Below are 20,759 nucleotides of genomic sequence, written 5' to 3'. Positions count from 1 at the left end.
AAAAAAAAAAAAAAAATATATATATATATATATATATATATATATTCTAGATAATATCCTCCCCTCTGCATTACATCTTCCAGTTAACCCACAGGGGTCCCACTCTTCTTTGATAGCTTGGTAAGAGCAGCTGAAGAGGTCTGAATGAGCCTACTGGTTGAAAGTAAAGAGAAAGTAGTCAAGTCCTGTCTTCTCTTGTTCAATAGCTCTTGTCAAGGCTTTTCCTGGGGCTCCTCAAGGGGACAATCACATAGAGCTAAAGTTACAGTAGCCCTAAAATCCCCTTGGTTAGTCCTTTAACCATGTATTTTATCTCCTCTACACGCCCTTTAGTGACAGAATATCTAAAACATAGTGTTCTATAAAATGAAATGTTAAAATGCCTTGCAGGAGAGTAAGGCAGGTGAAAGGGTTGAGACTTCTCAGGGAAGCCAGGCAGAGACAGCAGCTCCAATTGCTTTTGGAGTGCACTCATGAAAGCTGTGCCCGAGTTCTTTAAAAGCTGGTTTACTTCCCAAGTAAACATGGTTGCCAGCAAGAGCAATGGGGTACTGGTTCAGAAAGGAAGGGAAGAAATGAAATGTATCAGCGACATGGGATTTGCAGGCATTTCTGTGATCATATAAAACCAAAGTGGACATTTCTTCTAGGTGCTATTAGCTACTCATCCCTCCCATGTGGGCCCCTTCAGTTTGCCTGCCTGCGAGGAGGCTGCTGAGAATCATTCAAGCCGGTTAAAGAAAGGGCTTCAGGTAAGTATCTGAAACACAAACACATTAGCTCAAAGTGCTTGGAACACAGTAATAATCACAAAGCCCTTACTTCTTCTCTCCTTTGTACCATTCAAAGGCCGGAGGCGGCACACCGGCACCTTCGCATCTTATCAATCCACTGCGTCCCGGGGCCACGGTGCCAGATTTAATTTCCTGAATTGTAGGAGCGACTGAAAAAGAAACAAACAAGCAAAGAAACTGGTGGGTAACTAAAACTACTCATCAGCAGGAGTATAACACACACCTATTTTTATTCCTTCTATATTCAAAGCAATATTATGCCTGATGGGCCAATGCATCACATTTTCAGTGTTTTATGCTTCTGATACAAGACTAGTCATTTTCAGCTTCATTTTTCAAGTTGGACAATAGATGAATGTTCCCAAGGAGTGCAGAGTAAATGCAATACATTTTGGCCTTGCTTCCTGTTGGAAAAATGGCATTGTTGAGGGGAATACTTCATCTGTACTCCAGTCAAACTACACTCCCATAATAGTTCTCATTTATTGAGTGATCACTGGGAGCCAGTCACTGGGCTAGGTGCTTGATGGTCATGATTTCCTCACGTAATACTCTAAGCTAGATGGGATTATCCCAATATCAGAAATGTGAACACTGAAGCTCAGAGAGGTTAAACAATTTATCTAAGGTCACACAGCTACTTAGCTGCAGAATTTGGGCTTAATATTGGCATATTGACTTAGGCATATTGCCTCAAAGCCTGACCTCTTTTCATTTTCCTGTGTTTTCTTCTGCCTGTTCCCTGCGCTTTAGCATGTTAGTGATACCTGAAATGCCATCCTTTTCCATTTCTACAGATGCAGCCTCAATTAGGTGTCTCCATACTCTTTCCTGTTGCTCTGGTTGAAAATAGTTTTCCTTTCTCTCAATAGTTTATCTAAATCTCTCTCATACCATATACTTTCTATCTTGTATTGTAATTATTTATGGGTATGCCAGGCTGCTTGTTAGCTGCCTGAAGGCAGGGTGAGTATCTCGTTTATCTTTGCATGTTCAGAGATCAAAGCACACAAAATGATGCTTAAAAAGCTTCTTTGTAGCGTAGCCACTCCTTTACTCATCAAATAGTTGTTGAGCCATCAATATATGCCAGATATTTCTCAAGGCAAAAAGCAGTCCATCCTTCTGATGTGATGAAGTTTATGTTCTAGATGGAGGGAGGTATGTGGAGACAGACTATAAGCAGTAAATAAATAATTTAAATAAAATGTTAGAAGGTGATTAGAAAGATGGGAAAAAATAATTAGAGCAAGATAAGAGGAATATGTTCAAGGAATGGACTGCAATTTTATGTAGGGTTATCTGAGGAAGATTCATTGAGAAAGTGAGATTTACGTAAAGACTAGCTGTAGATCAGTGAGTTTCCTTCCACGAAGAGGGAACAGCTAGCAGTAAGGCCGTGAGGCTGAGGCAAGCCTGGTTTGCTTGAAAAATACCAAAGATAACCATGTGGCTGAAGCAAAGAGAAAGAAGGGAGATTATCAGGAGATGGAGTGTGATGGTTAATTTTGTGTAAACTTGATTGCATCACAGTGTCCAGGTATTTGCTAAACATTATTTCTGGGTTTGTCTGGCTCTGTATGGAAATAACGTTCAAATCAGTGGACTCAGTGAAGTGTATGGCCCTCTCCCATGTGGGTACATACCATACAGTCCATTGAAGGCCTGAATAGAACAGAAGGCAGAGGAAGGGAGAATTCCCCCCCTTCTCTGTCTGACTGCTTGAGGTAAAACATTGGTCTTCTGCCCTCAGACTGAGATTTATACCGGTGGCTCCCCTGGTTCTCACTGGCATTCAGACTTGGACTGAACTATACCACTGGCCTTCCTGGGTTTTCACTTGCAGACACCAATTCGGGGGCCTTCTCAGCTTGCATAATCATGTGAGCTAGTCCTCATAATATAATTATGTTTTTTTTGTGTGTGTTTGTGTGAGTGTGTGTGTGTGTGTAGGTAGCTATGTATAAATATGTGTGTGTGTATTTATCTACCTAGACATCTATAGATTTATATATGTGTGCGTGTGTAGGTAGATATGTGTAAATATGTATGTGCATATTTATCTATCTAGACATCTAAAGATTTACATACATGTGTGTGTGTAGGTAGATATGTGTAAATATGTATGTGTGTATTTACCTATCTAGACATCTATAGATTTATAAATATATGTGGGTCTATTTCCATAAAGAAATATATCTATATAGAAATGTAGATATATATATATACACACATATATATTATTGGTTCTGTTTCTCTGGCGAACCGTGACTAATACATAAGGCCAAAGGAGGGAAGATCGGCCAAGGGCGATTTTAAGGACTTGGTTTTACTCTGAGTGCAATGGTGAACTACCATAGAAGAGAGATATAATCTGATGTTCATTTCAAAGGTATTTTGGCTGCTGTGTTGAGAAAAGACCATAGTGAGGCCAGAAGGGAAGCTGAGCTCTTGCAGGAAGCTGTTGCAGGAAGCAAGGCAAGTGATGCTGGCAGCTCAGGTTAGGGCGGCAGCACTAGAGGTAGTGAAAGTAATTGGCTTTGGAGTCTGTTGTGAAGTTGAAGCCAATAGGATCTTCCTAACAGATGTGAAAAAAAGAAACGAGTCCAGGGCGACTTCATCTGGCTTAACCGGAAGGTTATAATACCCATTGCCTGAGATGGGTAAGACAATAAGTCGGTGAGTTTTGGAGAGAAGCATTAAGAGTTGTATGCATGTCATTTCTTTTGACAGATTTAATTTTTTAGAGCAGTTTTAGTTCACACAAAACTGAGTGGAAGGTAGAGACATCTCCCATATACTCCTAGCCCCAATACATGCATAGCCTCTCTGTTATTGACATCTCCTACCACAACAGTACACTTGTTACAGTTGATGAACCTATATTGACACATCATTATCACCTAAAATCCATAGTTTACATTAGGTTTCACTCTGGGTGTTGTATATCATATGGGTTTGGAGGAAAGCATAATGATATATAACTATCATTATATCATACAAATTATTTTCACTGTTCTAAAAATCTTCTGTGCTCTGGCTCGCAATCTCTACCACCCCTCCACTCCTGGAAACCGCTGATCTTTCTATTGTTTCCAAAGTTTTGCATTTTCCAGAATGTTATATAGTTGTAATCATAGAGCATGTAACCTTTTCAGGTTGGCTTCTTTCCCTTAGTGTTATGCATTTACGGTTCCTCCATGTCCTTTCATGGCTTGACAGATCAATTCTTTTCAGCACGGAATAAGATTCCATCATCTGGAAGTACCACAGTTTATTCATCCATTCACTTACTAAACAATATCTTGGTTGCTTCCAAGTATCGGCAATTATAAATGAAGCTGCTGTAAACGTCCATGCGCAAGTTTTTGTGTACATAAGTTTTAAGTTCCTTTGAGTAAATACGAAGGAGTGCAATTGTTGGATCACATGATAAAGGCATGTTTAGTTTTGTAAGAAACTACCAAACTGTTTTCCAAAGTGGCTCTATCACATTGCATCCCCGCCAACAATGTATGAGCACTCTTGTTGCCCCACATCCTAGCCAGCATTTGGGGCTGTCAGTGTTCCAGATTTGGGTCATTCTATTATGTGTGTAGAGGTATCTCATTGTTTTAATTTGCATTTCGTTGCTGACATATGACATGGAGCATCTTTTCATATACTTAATCGCTATCTGTATATATTTGGTGAAGGTTCTGTTAAGGTCTTTGGCCCATTTTTTAATTGGGTTGTTTATATTCTTATTGTTGAGTTTTAAGAGTTCTTTGTATATTTTGGATAACCATCCTTTATCAGATGTGCCTTTTACAAATACTTTTCCCCAATGTGTGGCTTGTCTTTTCAGACTCTTAATAGTGTATTTCACAGAGCCAAAATTTCTAATTGTAACGAATTCCAGCTTATCAATGATTTCCTCCATGGATGGTGCATTCCTTTTGGCGTTGCAGCTATATCTATCTTCTATCATAACTATCTTTTAGATATGCATATCTATTTTTATAAATATTTTCTTTTCTGTCAATCTTTTTAACATACTATATATTTGAAATAACACTATGGGAAAGTGTTCAACACAGCAGGAACCATGAAAATGCAAATACTAATTCATTCAGACAAATGACCTGAGTAAGTGTGCACTCTGGATATATTTTAGGTTTCTTTACAAAGTAATAAAAAAAGTAGAGTTTAATGATTTTTCAATATGCAGTGAATATGAAAACTGTAAACACACTTACAACAGAACATTGCCTTTCCTTTCAAAAATACCCTAGGAAATTCATCATTTTCTGTTAAGGGTGATACTTCACTTTGAAATTATAGCACCTCTATTTCTCTGTGGTATTTTTATTCTTAATAGTAAAAGTTCAATTTATAGTTCTGAAAAGAAACTTGCAAAGAAATGTTATTTTTATTAAAGTGCTTGCTAATAACTTGGTGAAAATAATAAAAAAAAGTGTTACCAGAGATATCTGAAGAAGAAAACATTATGACATAATACATATGCACATTTATATATGCATATACATAGTATATATGTAAATATATAATACATATTACATATATGTGTATATTTTTCTGTGTGTGTATATACGTCTATGTATTCATGTGTGTGTACATTTATATATATACACAAATATATATATACACACTCACACAATATAAGAAATTATTTAATAAATTTAATTATCTTTGTAAAGCAAAATTCACATCTCCCCATGAAAGGCAATAAAATATACAAAAGACATCTATAAATAAAACTCCACTTATTTGTCAATTATTATGATACGTTTTTGCTTGTGAGAGCCACAGGTAGGATTGTATTTCCCCTCTTGTTCTCAGAGGCTTTATTCTCAGGGGCTTTAATCTCTCTTTCTCTCCCTGTCACACTAAGAGGCCATAATCTTTTATAATATCCAACTATTATTGAAGATGAAATAACCATATGCAACAGGAGATCCATCACAAGCTTCTATTGATAACCTGGTTAGTTTAATTACTTTCTTGTTTGTCAAGGGGGCCATGACTCATTATAAACAAAACCATGAAATCCGGAACATTGCCTGAAAACCCATGCGTAATGAACCGAAATAAAATCTAATTTGTCATTAAAAGGCTTTTATGCAGTTCTTTGTGCATATGGCTTAACACTAGGTGTTTTACCACACAAGTTAAAGTGACATGATCCTGTTGGCTAGAGGTTCACAAGCTCCTGTGATGGACACTAAAAATGGAAAGATACCTAAAATGTCATATGGAAGCACAGATGAAGAATGAGTCAAGAATTAACACTGTACGTAAGAAAAAGCCCTAAGAACAGTTTGTTTGTTAGAGAATTAAAGGGCTATGGGCTATGCGTAATCAATATGGAGAGGGGAGTCTGATGTAGATTTCATTTTGAGGTTAAAATTAGACACTTGATCTTGAAGGCTCTATTGATTTTTCTTGGGGACATGAATGAACCCTTATTCATATTATTCTCCCTCTCTAAAAATGACTGTTCAAGAAGAAGTGGATTCATCCACTTATCTACTCTTAATTCCTTTGTCAATTAAATATTTTTATTAGGGACCATGTTAATGAGAAAAAATGATATTCCTGGCCTTGTAGGGCTAACATTTTTGAGGGGGGGGTGTATGTGTATGCATGTATATGCATGTCTAAGAGTGAGTAAGTAAATAAATAAATAAATAGTAAGAAAGTTGTATGAACTGAGATGGGAATTGAGCATAGTGAAAGAAAAAGGAATGCTGAGATGTATTGTTTTCTATGGTGCAGTCATGGAGCCCCTTATTGATAAGGCAATATTTGAGCAGAAAACTGAATGATGAGAGAAAAGACATCATGTGGTCATCTGCAGTAAATTATTACAATAAACGGAAACAGAAAAGTCAAAGGCCCTGAGTTGAGAGCATGCTTGAGGTGGAAACATGCTTAAAAGGTTTAAGTAGCAGCAAAATGGTCATCATGCCCTGAGCGGATAAGTGAGAGGAAGAATCCAGAAGAGAAGATTGGGCAGGCAGCTGGGGCTCAGATTCTGTAGAGTCTGGAAGCCCACGGTAAAGCCTTTAAATTTTGTTCTAAGGAGATGAGGTTCTGGAGATTTGGAGCAGAGTGACATGGCTTGATTAACTTTTTATAAATATTCTTTGGCTGCTGAGTAGATCATGGTCTGCAGAGAGGCAGGATGAGAAACAGGCAGACCTGCTAGGAGGCCGTTGTAGTAATTTTTAGGATGATGAGAAAGTCTTTGGCCAATCCATAAAAAAAGAAAGAATTGAGAGAAAATTTAATTAAATAGATCATTGGTCACATTGGACCTGAGTCAACTCATTTTAGTTAACTGGCAGTGACAGGACACTTTTAGTGAAATTCCAAGTTTAAATCATTCTGAACCCTATTACTTTGTGTAAATAAAATAGTTATATGGCCGGGGCGCCTGGGTGGCTCAGTCATTAAGCGTCTGCCTTCGGCTCAGGTCATGATCCCAGGGTCCTGGGATTGAGCCCTGCATCGGGCTCCCTGCTCTGCGGGAAGCCTGCTTCTCCCTCTCCCAATCCCCCTGCTTGTGTTCCCTCTCTCACTGTCTCTCCCTCTGTCAAATAAATAAAATCTTAAAAAAAAAAAAGTTATATGGCCACAAAAACGTCTGATTATACCTAGCAGGTTTCTTTTCTAGAGCACATCTCAGAGACTGTGATGTACATGTATGCCTTATGAATATTTTATAGTATGAAGCTTTTTCCAAACTTATGAGACCATGGAATTATAGAAGGTTTTATACTGAAGTTCTGTGGGCCTAATATTTCTCGAGATTTATTCTGGGTATGTTGGACAGTGGGGATAGTAGATGTCTAAGGTCTAGTCCACATCGTATATTATGTGATTCATGACTTTTCAGGTCAACAATGATCCCTGGTTCAACAGGTTTCTATGTGCTCATGAGCTATTATGCACTCATGAATTTTATGTGAGGAAAAGGCTGTGATCATTTACATCATAAGGGATAGTTGCTTATTTGCCAGAAATACATACCTCACAACAATTATGATTAATTAAGTCTCAAACTGGAGCTATAACAAGGATTACAAGTATGGTTTAGCTAAATTGTACAAAACACTCATTTTCCACTAAAAAAATGTTCTGAGTTTTAAGAAATCATATTGAGCCCTTCATAGAAGAGATAACCAAGTGGTAAATTCTGCATGATTGCCCCCAGAACCTATTTTTTTACCATCATATTCCATTGATCTGTGAATTTTGGCCCTGTAAGTTGCTTTTACGGGGAATGGGAGTGTAAAGATGGGCATTCTACATGTGTTTGTGTTTCTGGAACTATTTTTGTTTTTCTTTTTCATAAAGAGAGTTTTTGTTTTGCTCAGATGTAACTTTTTTCAATTACACCAAAGTAGTAAAGAAAGTGATTACTTAAGCCTCTCAAATTCATAAGTACAATGGCATCCTTTGGAATAGACTGACTTGTTGTACTGCTGAAATTTAGGAATAATGCCCTTATATCGAATTGTATATGGCTATGAGCTGAAGCAATTGCAAATTGACATAAATAAATTTTAGAGAAATGTTACTAGACAGCTGTGGGGAACAGCAAAGAACAGATGTTGGGAAAAGCCAGCAGTGAAAGAGTCAAGAAGGGGTATTTAACACCTGTGTGATTAGATGCTCATAAAAGAGGAGTCTTCCCTTTTCATTTACTCAGTGGGATTATTTCCATTCATTGTTTAGCCAGTCATTTCAGGATGAAGATAATTAAAGGTTCTTCATCCAAAACTCCAGGCTCTGCAGGTGCAAGCAACAGAACCTCTGCACTTGGCACCCAGTAAGCCTAATCAAGATTCAAGTTTTCTTAGTTACATGACAATAGCCACAAAGACCTTCTTCTTCTCTTGTCATTCTCAGTGGGAGCTTTGGTTTTGTACAAAGTCCTATTATCAAAAAGATGAGTGAATCCAAGAATTATTTCAATAGCCTTAGTGAATTGAGGTAGTTCAAATGAAACTCTATAGCTCCAAAGGCAAACAAATTTGACACCATCCTTCTCCCTCAAAATGATGGACAATGCCAAAGGTGCCATATTAAATAGTTACAACAATAAAGAAGAGTGAAGAATAGTAAAGAGAAGTAAATCATGAGGAAATTTGTCCTACAGAAGCTATGTAGGAAAACACTGTGGTAAATAAGCATGTTGACCTTGGTCTAAATTCTAGAACTTGTGAGCTACACCAAAGAAGCCTCAGTCAAATAAACAGTCTTTGAAAATAAATTAAGGTTTCCAGTACCTACCAGAAAACACATCATATAGGAAGTGCTCAATACACAATTGTTACAGATGCAGATGATGGTAGTTGAAAAATTTCTTCCTTGGAGATAGGTTGCACCTTAGGGTAAGGAATAATGACAATCTTTCAAAGGCTGTCATAGATCTCACTGAAATGAATCACTAGGTCAATAAACCCTTTCCATGAAGCAAATATTTCCTTGCCTTATGGACTAATTTGATCTTAAAGAAAGCTGAAAACTCCATGTTATTGCTAAGGGAAAATTTTTAAAAGTAATTTACCTAGCCAGATTTAAAAAAAAAAAAATCAAACTACTGAAATATAGTTGAAAAATAATCTTTATCACCTAAAGGACTTTCACATTGAATACACCTCTGCTCCCTTTTCACAGGGGATGAAAATAATACAGTTTGTAATGTACCTCCAGCTTCCCCAAGACCTTAAACATTTACACAGTCACAAAATAGAGCAGTGAAAAGGCTTTTCTTTGCAGTCAAACAAAAGTGGTTGTAACATTCACTACCTGAGTTACTTAACCCTTCTAAACTCCAGTTTTCTCATCCATAAAATAAATAGTGCCTACTTCATAGGATTGCTATATGGACAACATAAAACACTTTATGGAGGCCCAGAAATAAACCCACGATATAGGGTCAATTAATCTTCAACAAAGAAGGCAAGAATATGTACTGGGAAAAAAGATAGTCCCTTCAAAGTGTTAGGAAAACTGGACAGCTACATGCAAAAGAATGAAACTGGACCACTTTCTCACACCATACACAAAAATAAACTTAAAATGGATTAAGAACCTAAATGTGAGACCTAAAAGCATAAAAATCCTAGAAGAGAGCACAGGCAGTAATTTCTCTGACATTGGCCATAACAACATCTTCTAGATATATCTACCAAGGAAAGGGAAACAAAAGCAAAAATAAACTATTGGGATTTCATCAAAATAAAAAGCTTCTGAATAGCAAAGGAATGACCAACAAAACTAAAAGGCAACCTACTGGATGGGAGAAGATATTTGCAAATGATGTCTGATAAAGGGTCAGTATCCAAAATATATAAGGAACTTATACAACTCAACACCCAAGACCCAAATAATCCAATTAAAAAATGGGCAGAAGTCATGAACAGACAGTTCTATAAAGAAGACATACAGATGGCCAACAGACAAATGAAGTGATGCTCAACATCACTCATCATCAGGAAAATGCAAATGAAAACCACAATGACATATCACCTGTCAGAATGGCTAAAATCAAAAGCTCAAGAACAACAAGTGTTGATGAGAATGTGGAGAAAAAGGAAGCCCCCTGCACTGTTAGTGGGAATGCAAACTAGCATAGCCACTATAGAAGACTGTATGAAAGCTCCTCAAAAAATTAAAAATGGAACTACCCTGTGATCCAGGTATCACGCTACTGGGTATTTACCCAAAAAATACCAATACACTAATTCAAAGGGAAATATTCACCCCAATGTTTATTGCAGCATTATTTACAATAGCCAAATTATGGAAGCGGCGCAAGCGTCCACAGATAGATGAATGGATAAAGAAGATGTGGTATATATATAATGGAATATTATTCAGCCAAAAAAAAAAAAAGAATGAAATCTTGCCATTTGCAACAACATGGATGGAGCTAGAGAGTATAATGCTAAGCGAAATAAGCCAATCAAGGAAAGACAAAAACCATATGATTTCACTCATATATGGAACTTAAGAAACCAAACAAATGAACAAAGGAAAAAAAAAAAGAGAGACAAACCAAAAAACAGACTCTTAACTATAAAGAACAAACAGAGGGTTACCAGAGGGGCAGTGGGTGGGGGATAGTGAAATAGATGATGGGATTAAGAGTACACTTATCTTGATGTGCACTGAGTAATACATGGAATTGTAGAACCATTATATTGTACATCTGAAACTAATATAACATTATATATTAACTACACTGGAATTAAAAACAAAAACAAACTTTATGAAAAGTGCTACCTTAGTGCTTCGCACTGAATTAGCAGCCAATAAAAACACTAGCTATTATTAAACAGGTATTATTACTAGTGAATATGATATCACAGTTATGCTCCCTTTTAAGAACATGAGATCATGATAAGATATGTATAGAAAAGGAACTGATTTTTTAAAAATTCACTGTCTTGGGGCGCCTGGGTGGCTCAGTCGTTAAGCGTCTGCCCTCGGCTCAGGTCATGATCTCAGGGTTCTGGGATCGAGCCCCGCATCGGGCTCCCTGCTCTGCAGGAAGCCTGCTTCTCCCTCTTCTACTCCCCCTGCTTGTGCTCCCTCTCTCGCTGTGTCTGTCTCTGTCAAATAAATAAATAAAATCTTTAAAAAATAAAAATAAAAAATAAATAAAAATTCACTGTCTTGGTATGGCAAGCATGTGATTAATTTAATTAAAAGCTGTACCAGTATCACTTCTTACTTTCCCAGAATTCCATCCATACCCTGCTTTTTAATTGTAGTTAACCAAAAAAATCTTCTCTGAGAGACATTTGTGGTAGACCTTGTCTAATTTCTCAACGACCAAAAAGTAAGAGGCTTGGGTTCAATAATGTGATAGAACATCAAAAGTGTATGGAACACAAAGGTGTTCTTTCTAGAAAGATATGCAATTGTGGACATTCTTTATGTGTTAGGGCATATAAAAGATCAATGTATCGATTCAGTTAAGCTTATGATGAGATCATTTTCTCTTTCACATGGAAGACAATGAAAAGTGGAGTTTCACATTAAATTCACATGAATTTCACATGAAATTGACTTCAGTGGTTTTATTAAAGGCTCAATATCCATCTTAGTGTACTAAGCTGTGATCTCTGATACCCTTATGTTTGCACAGGAGCATAAAAAGCCAAATATTTTGTAAAAAAAATCCAGAGCTAAGATATATAACTGCATAGTAAGTCTGACTTTAGGGGCATTGGTGAAGGTCCTTGCACTGTCCCCCTAAACACTCAAAGAAATATCTGTGCATTGTTTAAACTACAACATAAAGGATTCTTTTCCTAAACTCATGGTGTAGTGCTATTATAATATTTAAATCTTTCAAGGTTAAATATACTTAAGCTTTCATTAGTCATTTATATTGTGGTGTGAATGATCAGATAGTGTCTTGATTATGAGTGTACATCTGTTAGAGGCCATTGAAGGATGGATGGTTGGGTTATCTGTGACTCATGAAGAAGTAGATAAAAGAACAGTAAGGAATTAAAGGATTATATATATAATGAGGAGTTTGTTGGTGCTTAGGCAGAATTCATTCATATCATGCTTTTGGCAAGGGTCAGCAGTAATAAAATTACAGCTTGAAGTAGCTGTCCCCTTATAGTCAGCAATGCTCACTTCAGTGATGCATCCACTGTAAAATGTCAGATTTATTGGGCCACCAGCTGTATCAATAGGAATTAAATGGTTCACTGTTTTCCTAGTTGTTCACCAAACTTTCTTTCTTTAGACTTTATTCATGATTTGATCTCTTCTCTGTTGTCAGTCATGCTGAAATTATAGCTGAATGTGATTGACTTGGATACAGTGGACAAGTTTGTAAGAATTTTGAAGCTGGGACTCTCCAAAGGCATCTCTATTCTCAGCACGTACGATCTTGCAACACAAGTTGCACATCAGTATAAACTTTCCGAGTCCCTAAATGTTTGCATGCATTCTTTTCATGTTGAAGTGATTATGAATTTCCTGATATAAAAATTATTGCTTAATGAATCCCTCCAAAATAAAGATTAGAAGAGGATTCAGATGCTCTCTTTAGATTGCTTGTAAAACATGAAAATATTCTTGGGAATCTTTTTCTCATGGGGAAAATCTTCTAGCTATATTAATTAATTAATGTTGGTTAAGCTTCTATTATGTTTATTGTTATGTTTTAAGTCATGGTACATTTTCAAAGAATAGAATCGATCTGTGAGAATACAAATAAACTAGACGTATAAATTTAAGACTTTTTTGCAGTCAATCAATGTAAAAAATGATACCAATAAAGATGTACTTGGTAATAGATGGGGAAAACATTGGTGGAATTTTTCCTCAGGCTAATTCTCACCAGATCAAGTTTCCCTCTGACTTCAGGGCCAGTTTCCTCCAAGGATCTACTAGTAAACCCAAAGGCACCAGGGAGCCTTGGGCTGGTATGGCTTCTGCCCTCTGCAGATCAATCACTGAATCAGATTTCTTAGTTGACTAAATGGTTTATTATTCTTGTTTCTGTGGCTTCAATAATCTTAAAATAGCACATTTAAAAAGTTGATTAAAATTCAGTTATTAAAATTATTTAATTCTGAAAGATGAATAATTCATATTGCTAATATATTCCAAAGAATTACTTTCCAAACACATTACTTTCCTCTTGGAGGAAGAGAAAAGAAAGCTTTCAGTAGCTAGGGGGAAAAAAAAGGGAAATTAAGAAGAAAATTATATTATAGAAATATAGCTGTAAAACTACCTTTTCTTCTTGCTCCACTGCCCTCAAATGCATGAGGGTAAATGTTAGAAGTCTAGCAAGACTATAGGAAATGTGTTAAGTGAATGACATTTTTCAAAACCATATGCACAGGTTCCTACACTGAACCACTTCTACCTCTCCATTTATTTTGAGGTGGCAATCAGCTGTGTGCTCAGACCTGCATCCTGGAGTTTGTACTGTTACAGGATTTCTATATGGTTCAGAGAGTAAAGTAACAGAGGTCATGACTGTGAAACAGATGTGCTTTATCCATCAACTTGCTCTGAACTTATGAACAAGGAGAAAAACAACAGAGCAGGAAGTGATACTGGTTGTAGAATTGAGAGGTAATTTTTCTTCCCATCTGAAAAACACAGTTTTAGATACTTCCGTTTATGGAGAAAGAACGCTAGATAGAGCAAACACAGTAAGTAGTAACTAAGAGCCAAAGAATAAGGAGACATAAAGTAGGAGAGACATTTACCTACAAATAATGTATCTTAGAGAAACAAAAAGATGTGGGAGGAGGGATGGCAGAAAAACTGTAATTTTCAGAAACAATAGTACAGGTGTATTTGAAACTAAGAATGTTTAACAAGCGAAAAGATGTCATCCTCCCTAAAATGATTAAATAAGACTTGGTAGGAGAAAATTCTGCCTAACAGCAAAAGTAATTTGACAACTGAAGGGTGTGTCAGGAAAGGGAAAGTCTGACAGACAAATAAGAAATTCCGTGTCAGCAAGAGTAGCACATAAATAAATTATTAGAGAAAATGTTTAGGCTCTTCCCTCTTCTGCTCAGAAATATATATATGCCTAAAATGCAGCTGATACCCTCCTTATAATCGCAGTCTTATTTACTGCCTCTTATGTCAAAATCACTAGATTCCTCACTATTTATTGCTCTCATCCTGCAAAACTTATCTGTGCATTTGATGAACAGTTACTATTGCCATTTCATCAATGTCATTACAAAACATTTCCAAGTCTTGAGAGACTGTAATCTTGTAGATTCTGTCTTTAAAATGCATCTTATCACTCCTTACCACCGCATAGCTATCATGCTAGTGCAAGCCAGCATGACCTCTGGCTTGAAATATTGAAGTTTCCTAACAGGTCCCCCTACTTCTGCCCTTGCTCTCCATTAATTTACTCAGGGCTATTGGTCATACTCAATATAGCAGCCATAGTGTTTCTATTAAAACAAGTCAAATCCTCATTCTTTTTTTTTTTTTTTTTTTAAGATTTTATTTACTTATTCAGAAGAGACAGAGAAGGAGATGAGAGGGAAAAGCAGGCTCGCCGCTGAGCAGGGAGCCCGATGTGGGACTCGATCCCAGGACCCTGGGATCATGACCCGAGCTGAAGGCAGACGCTCAACCATCTGAGCCACCCAGGAGCCCTCAAATCCTCATTCTTGCTACTATACAACCATGCCCTGGCTTCCCCTTTCATTCGGAATTACAAGTCAAATTCATTACAGTGGTCCACAAAACCGTAAACCATCTGACTCTCCTGCCTTCTCTCTGGCCACATTTGTGTTCACTATCTTTCTTGCCGAATCTTCTCTGGCCACAATGAACTTCGTGATATTCATGAAACATATACCAAGAATGTCCCTACTTGAGGTTCTTTATAACTTGGTACTTCCTCAGGCTGAAATACTCAACCTTCAGATGTCTTCATTTCTTGCTTGCATCCACATTGCCTCCAGTTTGTGCTCCAATTTCACCATATTGAAGAGGACTTCCCTGTCCCTCTATATAAAATAATACATCTATTCCCTTACCTTACAACTCCTTTCTTAGACATCCTCATTGTTCTCTGTATCAACAATTTCCATCTGACATAGTATATGTTTACTGTTTTATTTGCTCATTGTCTCTTTTCCCTCCCTGGAAAGTACAATCCATGAGGAAACAGTTTTGTTTTGTTCAACGATATATCCTAGACTAGTGCCTGGAACATAGCAGGCACTCAATAAAGAATACAAGATATATTATTGCTGTTGAATGAATAAAAACTAAAACAACCATTCAATTCTCTGTTACAAAAATATAGCATATCTTGATGTAAGTCAAGGCAGATGTCATAGTGTCATTTCTCTGCTGAGTAGAAAATTTCTGTAGCATTACCATTTGTCTGTTTAAAATCTCTAATATTATCTGCCTATAAAATAAATAATTCAAGGTCTGCAAATATATCACCTTAGCGTTTTTGGTAAGTTTTGCTCTATAATACCTTATGTTTTTTCATCCCTTCATACTGAATTAGATTAATATATATCTATGTGTGGATATATATAATATATTTTTAATATATAATACATGTTTTATATACTTCTATAGTATATATATAAATATGTGCTATATTATATATGTAATTAAATTTAATGTATTCCTTAGAGTACTTAGATATGATTTATAATAAATCATCTGAAATTAAATGGTTAATTTTACTGTTTCATTTTTATATATTAACAGTATCACATGTAACACTATATAACTCGGCACTAAAATACAATATAGATGGGTGCTGAGTTGTAGAAAAAATTCAAGCAGTATGTCTATCACATCCCCTGATATACTTTAGTTCAGAAAGCAATCACAGATAAACTTTAGGCTTATTCCCTGTTTTACTTAGCCATTGCCACAATAATACCATGTAAGAAATAACCACTACAACTTAGTGACAGGTATCACTATTGATTTCTCACTCATGTGTCTTACTCTATGTCATATCTGTAATGCCAATTAGTCAAAGCAGTCATATAGTCAAGTCTGTCATCAGTGGGGCCAGGAAATATTCTACGTACATTTGGAGGGGGATGGGAGATAATTTTGCCAAGGAATTATCCAGACCATTACTCGTAGGTAGAATTTTCCAAAGACATTCAGGCTCAAAGTCTCTTCCATACCAAAGCCAAAGAGAGCTACATGGGTCTGCCTTGAAAAGGAAATTTGTTTCATCTTCTGCTAAGGAAATGGAGTGTCTGAAATGAATTGTGGATTTCAGAGTGATTTAATGTGAGGGATATCTGACTGAAGATCTACCGCAGAGAACAGAACTGCCATGGGAACCAAAAGGATAGCAAGTACTATGCAAACCAAGTACTGTGGAAAAGTAGCATGTCAGGAAGGTGTTATTAGAGCACCCAGAAAGGTTGATATGAGGACCCACCCTAGGAAGACTCCCTACTTCTTCAGCTTCCATAAATGAGATGCATTTGAGAATTGGAAGATATTTTTCCATGTTCATATGACATCTACGGATTCAATATTTATTCTGAGTTATTGTCTCTTCTCTTATTCATTAATTTACTCAGTGCTATTGGTCAAGGATATATTAAAATGGTTCTCAGAGAAGCTCAGGGCTCTAGTGAAATTAGGAACTGGCTAATAATGTGTCATAAACTTTTGTTTCTCTAAGGAAGGCCTCGCCCAGTATGAGGAAAATGGCAGACACTTCAAACGTTTGTTGAAGAAATGAATGTGATGAATGAATGAACTCTATAAAACACTGTGATTCTATGATCTTGCTAAAATTTATACTCCAGGCTTTTTCAACTTAATACAGTTAAATTCTAATGAGTTACATTCAGTGTTAATGGCTTTATTAGGTTCATGTAATACATAAGTGATACTTAAAGATATTCATACTATATGGCCAAATGTTGATATCAATGACATTTCCTAATAATGTACATTTCTTAAAGAATTTCTTTAATAAATTAATTTTTAGTGGGGAGAGATATGGAAATAGCAGAATTTCTGGGCGTATTTCACCTAAAATTTAAACTAAAGCTAATAATTTCTCTAAAAAAGTTGTACATTCTAGACATAAAGTGCTCTATTTTGATCAAATAAATGGATATGCCTGCTAAGGAAAGGAGTATTTATTTTAACTAGAAATCTCTGTTATAAGTTGAATCTGAAACATATATATGAATCCAAACAACTTATTTACTTTGTGTGTAAGTTGCAAGATCTGAGTACAGTCCCTCCTTATTCACATTTCACAACCTCCAGTGGATGCCTGAAATCTTGGATAGTATAAAACCGACGTAGACTATGTTTTTCCCATACATATATACCTATGATAAAGTTTAAGAATTAAGCAGAGTAAAGGATTAATGACAATACTTCATAATAAAATAGAACAATTATAATGATACACTAAAATAAAATATCTCTCAAAATATCTTACCATACTATACTCACCATTATTCTTCCTGTAATGATGTAAGATGATAAAGTGCCTATGTGATGAGATGAAGTGAGGTGAATGATGTAGGTAATGTGATCAGTGTTAGGATACTAAGACCTTCTGATCACATGTCAGAAGGAGGATATTGTACTTCCAGACCATGGTTGACCATGGGTAACTGAAACCCTGGAAAGTGAAACTGCAGATAAAAGGGGACTATTGTATAAGATAGAAAGTTGATGTGTGTGTGTGTGTGTGTGTGTGTGTGTGTGTGTGTATATATATATATGTATACTGGGCATACTGGAAACTGTTTATGTGTTTGTTTATAAAAGACACAGGGTAGATGGTTTTCAGAACAATGTTAGAAGTAGTAATATGTGCTGCTTCTTTGTCATTTTGGCTAAATGCTCAGTTTAGTATTTCTGCCTGAATTTGAGTTCACCATTTTTTAAAATGGAAATTCACAGTTGGAGGCAAGTATGATTATACTGTAAAAAGTGTAAAGACTGGTCAAGATAATGCTCCCCGTTGAGTCTATTATCTTCAAGCTCTTTCCAGTATGTTCCACTATGTGCCCCATGAAATGATGGTCCATCATGGTTTTTATGATTTTCTTACTCACGTAATCCTATGAGGTGGCTTCATAATAGCATCAAATAAAACTATTTCAGTGTGTTTTGTGGTGTGTGTGTGTGTGTGTGTGGTTTGTGTGGTGTGATTTAGCTCTGTTTCTCCCAAAATGGAAATAAGTCTGCTTTTGGTAACTGAACCAAATGTTTCCAGGGCATTTTAAATGCATAATTCATAAAAACCAAAAATGGTAAAACAATGCATAGACTCTACTAGCATTCATTTAGCTATGGAAAATATGCAAAAACACTAGGTAGAGCAGGTTTTGTCTTTTAACATTTTAATGAGCTTTGGGACTTTCATGCATATTAGTTATGTTGCCCTAATTACTCATTATAATTCTAATGTGCATTTTATATTTAATTACAATGCTTATAAAGATTTGGTATGGACAGTAAATTATTATAACTAGCATGTGCATAATGATTATGAACTGAATTTATTAACTTTTATACCAGCATTTAGTGTTGGTAACTTTCATTTTCACCTTGGTGATTAACCACATTGTCTGATTAAACAAATATTTGTGTGGAATTAATTGTGAATGACAAAGAGCAGTGCCCAAATTTTGCTTTTTGCTGATTTTCATCAAATTTTATTTTTAGTTTTCTTAGCTTATTTCATTGCTAGACAAGCTCATTTCAAAATGTTAAAGTTAAGTATTATTATTTTTCTTAATTATTTAAAAGATTTTAGGCCTGATAAGACATTTCATCAGAGAGCCCAATATCAGATGATTAGAAGCTTTCTGCTACGGTAGGTAAAGCTAAGTGGTTTCTCTGAGATGTCAGCTCATACATATCCTAAATGTAAAGGTATGCATTTAAAAAATAATAATTTTTACATTTTGTAAACATGAACAATACTGTCTTCTATCAACAAGAATTTCTCTTCCCATTTGGCAAATGCATCTCCGCAAGTCTTAGATGTTAATTCTTTGCCAAATTGTTCTTATTAAAAAAACAACAACACAACAGCTCCAGATCAATTTCCCATCCTTGAAATTTAACACAGGGCTCTGTATCAAGTGGGCAATCAATACATGTTAATTGATAATTAGGATGATAATAAGGTTTTCTTGTAAAAATTCACATTCACTTAGAGGGAAATAAAAATAACAAGAACTTGAATGTCAATGAAATTATAACTTTATCAGATGAAGTCTGTATTTCTGGACTCTAGATAGTCTTATTCCTAACCCAGGTAATATTTACTTTCAAAGAACAAAGGAGGCTAGGAAAGACAAAGGTCAGACAAGAATTAGTGAGGAGGTTTTTATCTGAAAAATTCCTTTATACAGTGTAGCAGTTAAGAGCTCTGTATGAAGAATTCATTTAGAATCTTAGCTTAAGACCAGTTACTAGTTGTGGGATGCTGGGCAAATACAACATTTTAAAACTTTAATTCCTTCCTCTGTAATACAGGGATGACACAATCTAAATACAAATCAAAAAAACTTGTGGCAATTCAATAAAGAGGTTGTGTATGAAGAAAGGGTACAAGGAAGGCCTGGCATATAATGAGCATTTGAAAATTTGAAACTGTGAGGCGCTATCACACAAATGTTCCTGCCACCCTGATTCAAAGTGATTGTTTATTTTGCAGAGCAATGTAGGTAGCTAACATTCATCTTCTTGAACTCGTCCAGTATCATTTATCCACTAATAAATGTGGTATGTATGTATGTACATATATAATTATGTAGGCATACATGTATTAGATATTCATTTATATATAGGTACATAAGTATATATCTATACATTTGCATAGATTTTTTAATTACAAACCATTAATTTGTTATCAGTTGACCACTTAGGATATAGATATAATAATCTCATATACCATCCCATTGTTTACTGTGTACTGGAATTGCTGGTTCAGTCTTTGAATTACTGTTATGAAAACAATCATCTATAGACTTGTATGACACTAAATTAATATATAAATATTAATTTATATCAAATTATATTAATTGATATCATTGAATTTCTATAAGTATTAATAATAAAGTCATTGTATTATTTTATGCAAATTATAATATACAACTATATACAGAAAACTATACGTACAGCTATGTAGTAATATAGTGTATCATTACTTAAAAAGTAATGCTATTATCTCCTTTAGTACATTGTAGTCTCTAAGGTAGAATTTATTCCTTAGTTACTTTTTTTTCTGTAAATAGCAAATATTTATTGAGTATTTATTGCATGTCAGATACTATGTTATGGCCTTAGCAGCTAGAACTATGCCTTACACATAATAAATCTTTGTAATCTGAGAGAATAGATGAGTGAATTATAGTTTGCCTACTGTATAGTCTATTGACTTATGGGAAAGCTTTT

At 35.6% G+C, this 20,759-nt stretch overlaps 1 protein-coding gene across 1 annotated transcript in view; it reads right to left on the bottom strand.

Moving 5' to 3' along the window:
* Positions 1-20,759, bottom strand: part of NEGR1 (neuronal growth regulator 1) — an 849,377-nt gene that overhangs the window by 193,004 nt on the left and 635,614 nt on the right. Inside the window, exon 5 of the mRNA XM_035018274.1 lies at positions 823-943. Coding sequence (XP_034874165.1) covers positions 823-943 — 121 coding nt within the window. The remainder of the gene's footprint in view (positions 1-822; positions 944-20,759) is intronic.

Source organism: Mirounga leonina, unplaced genomic scaffold (genome assembly GCF_011800145.1).
Source record: "Mirounga leonina isolate KUSES-001 unplaced genomic scaffold, KU_Mleo_1.0 Mir_173, whole genome shotgun sequence".
Taxonomy (NCBI): Eukaryota; Metazoa; Chordata; class Mammalia; order Carnivora; family Phocidae; genus Mirounga; species Mirounga leonina.
Note: the sequence above shows the minus strand (reverse complement) of the source record. Positions and strands in the feature narration are given on the sequence as shown.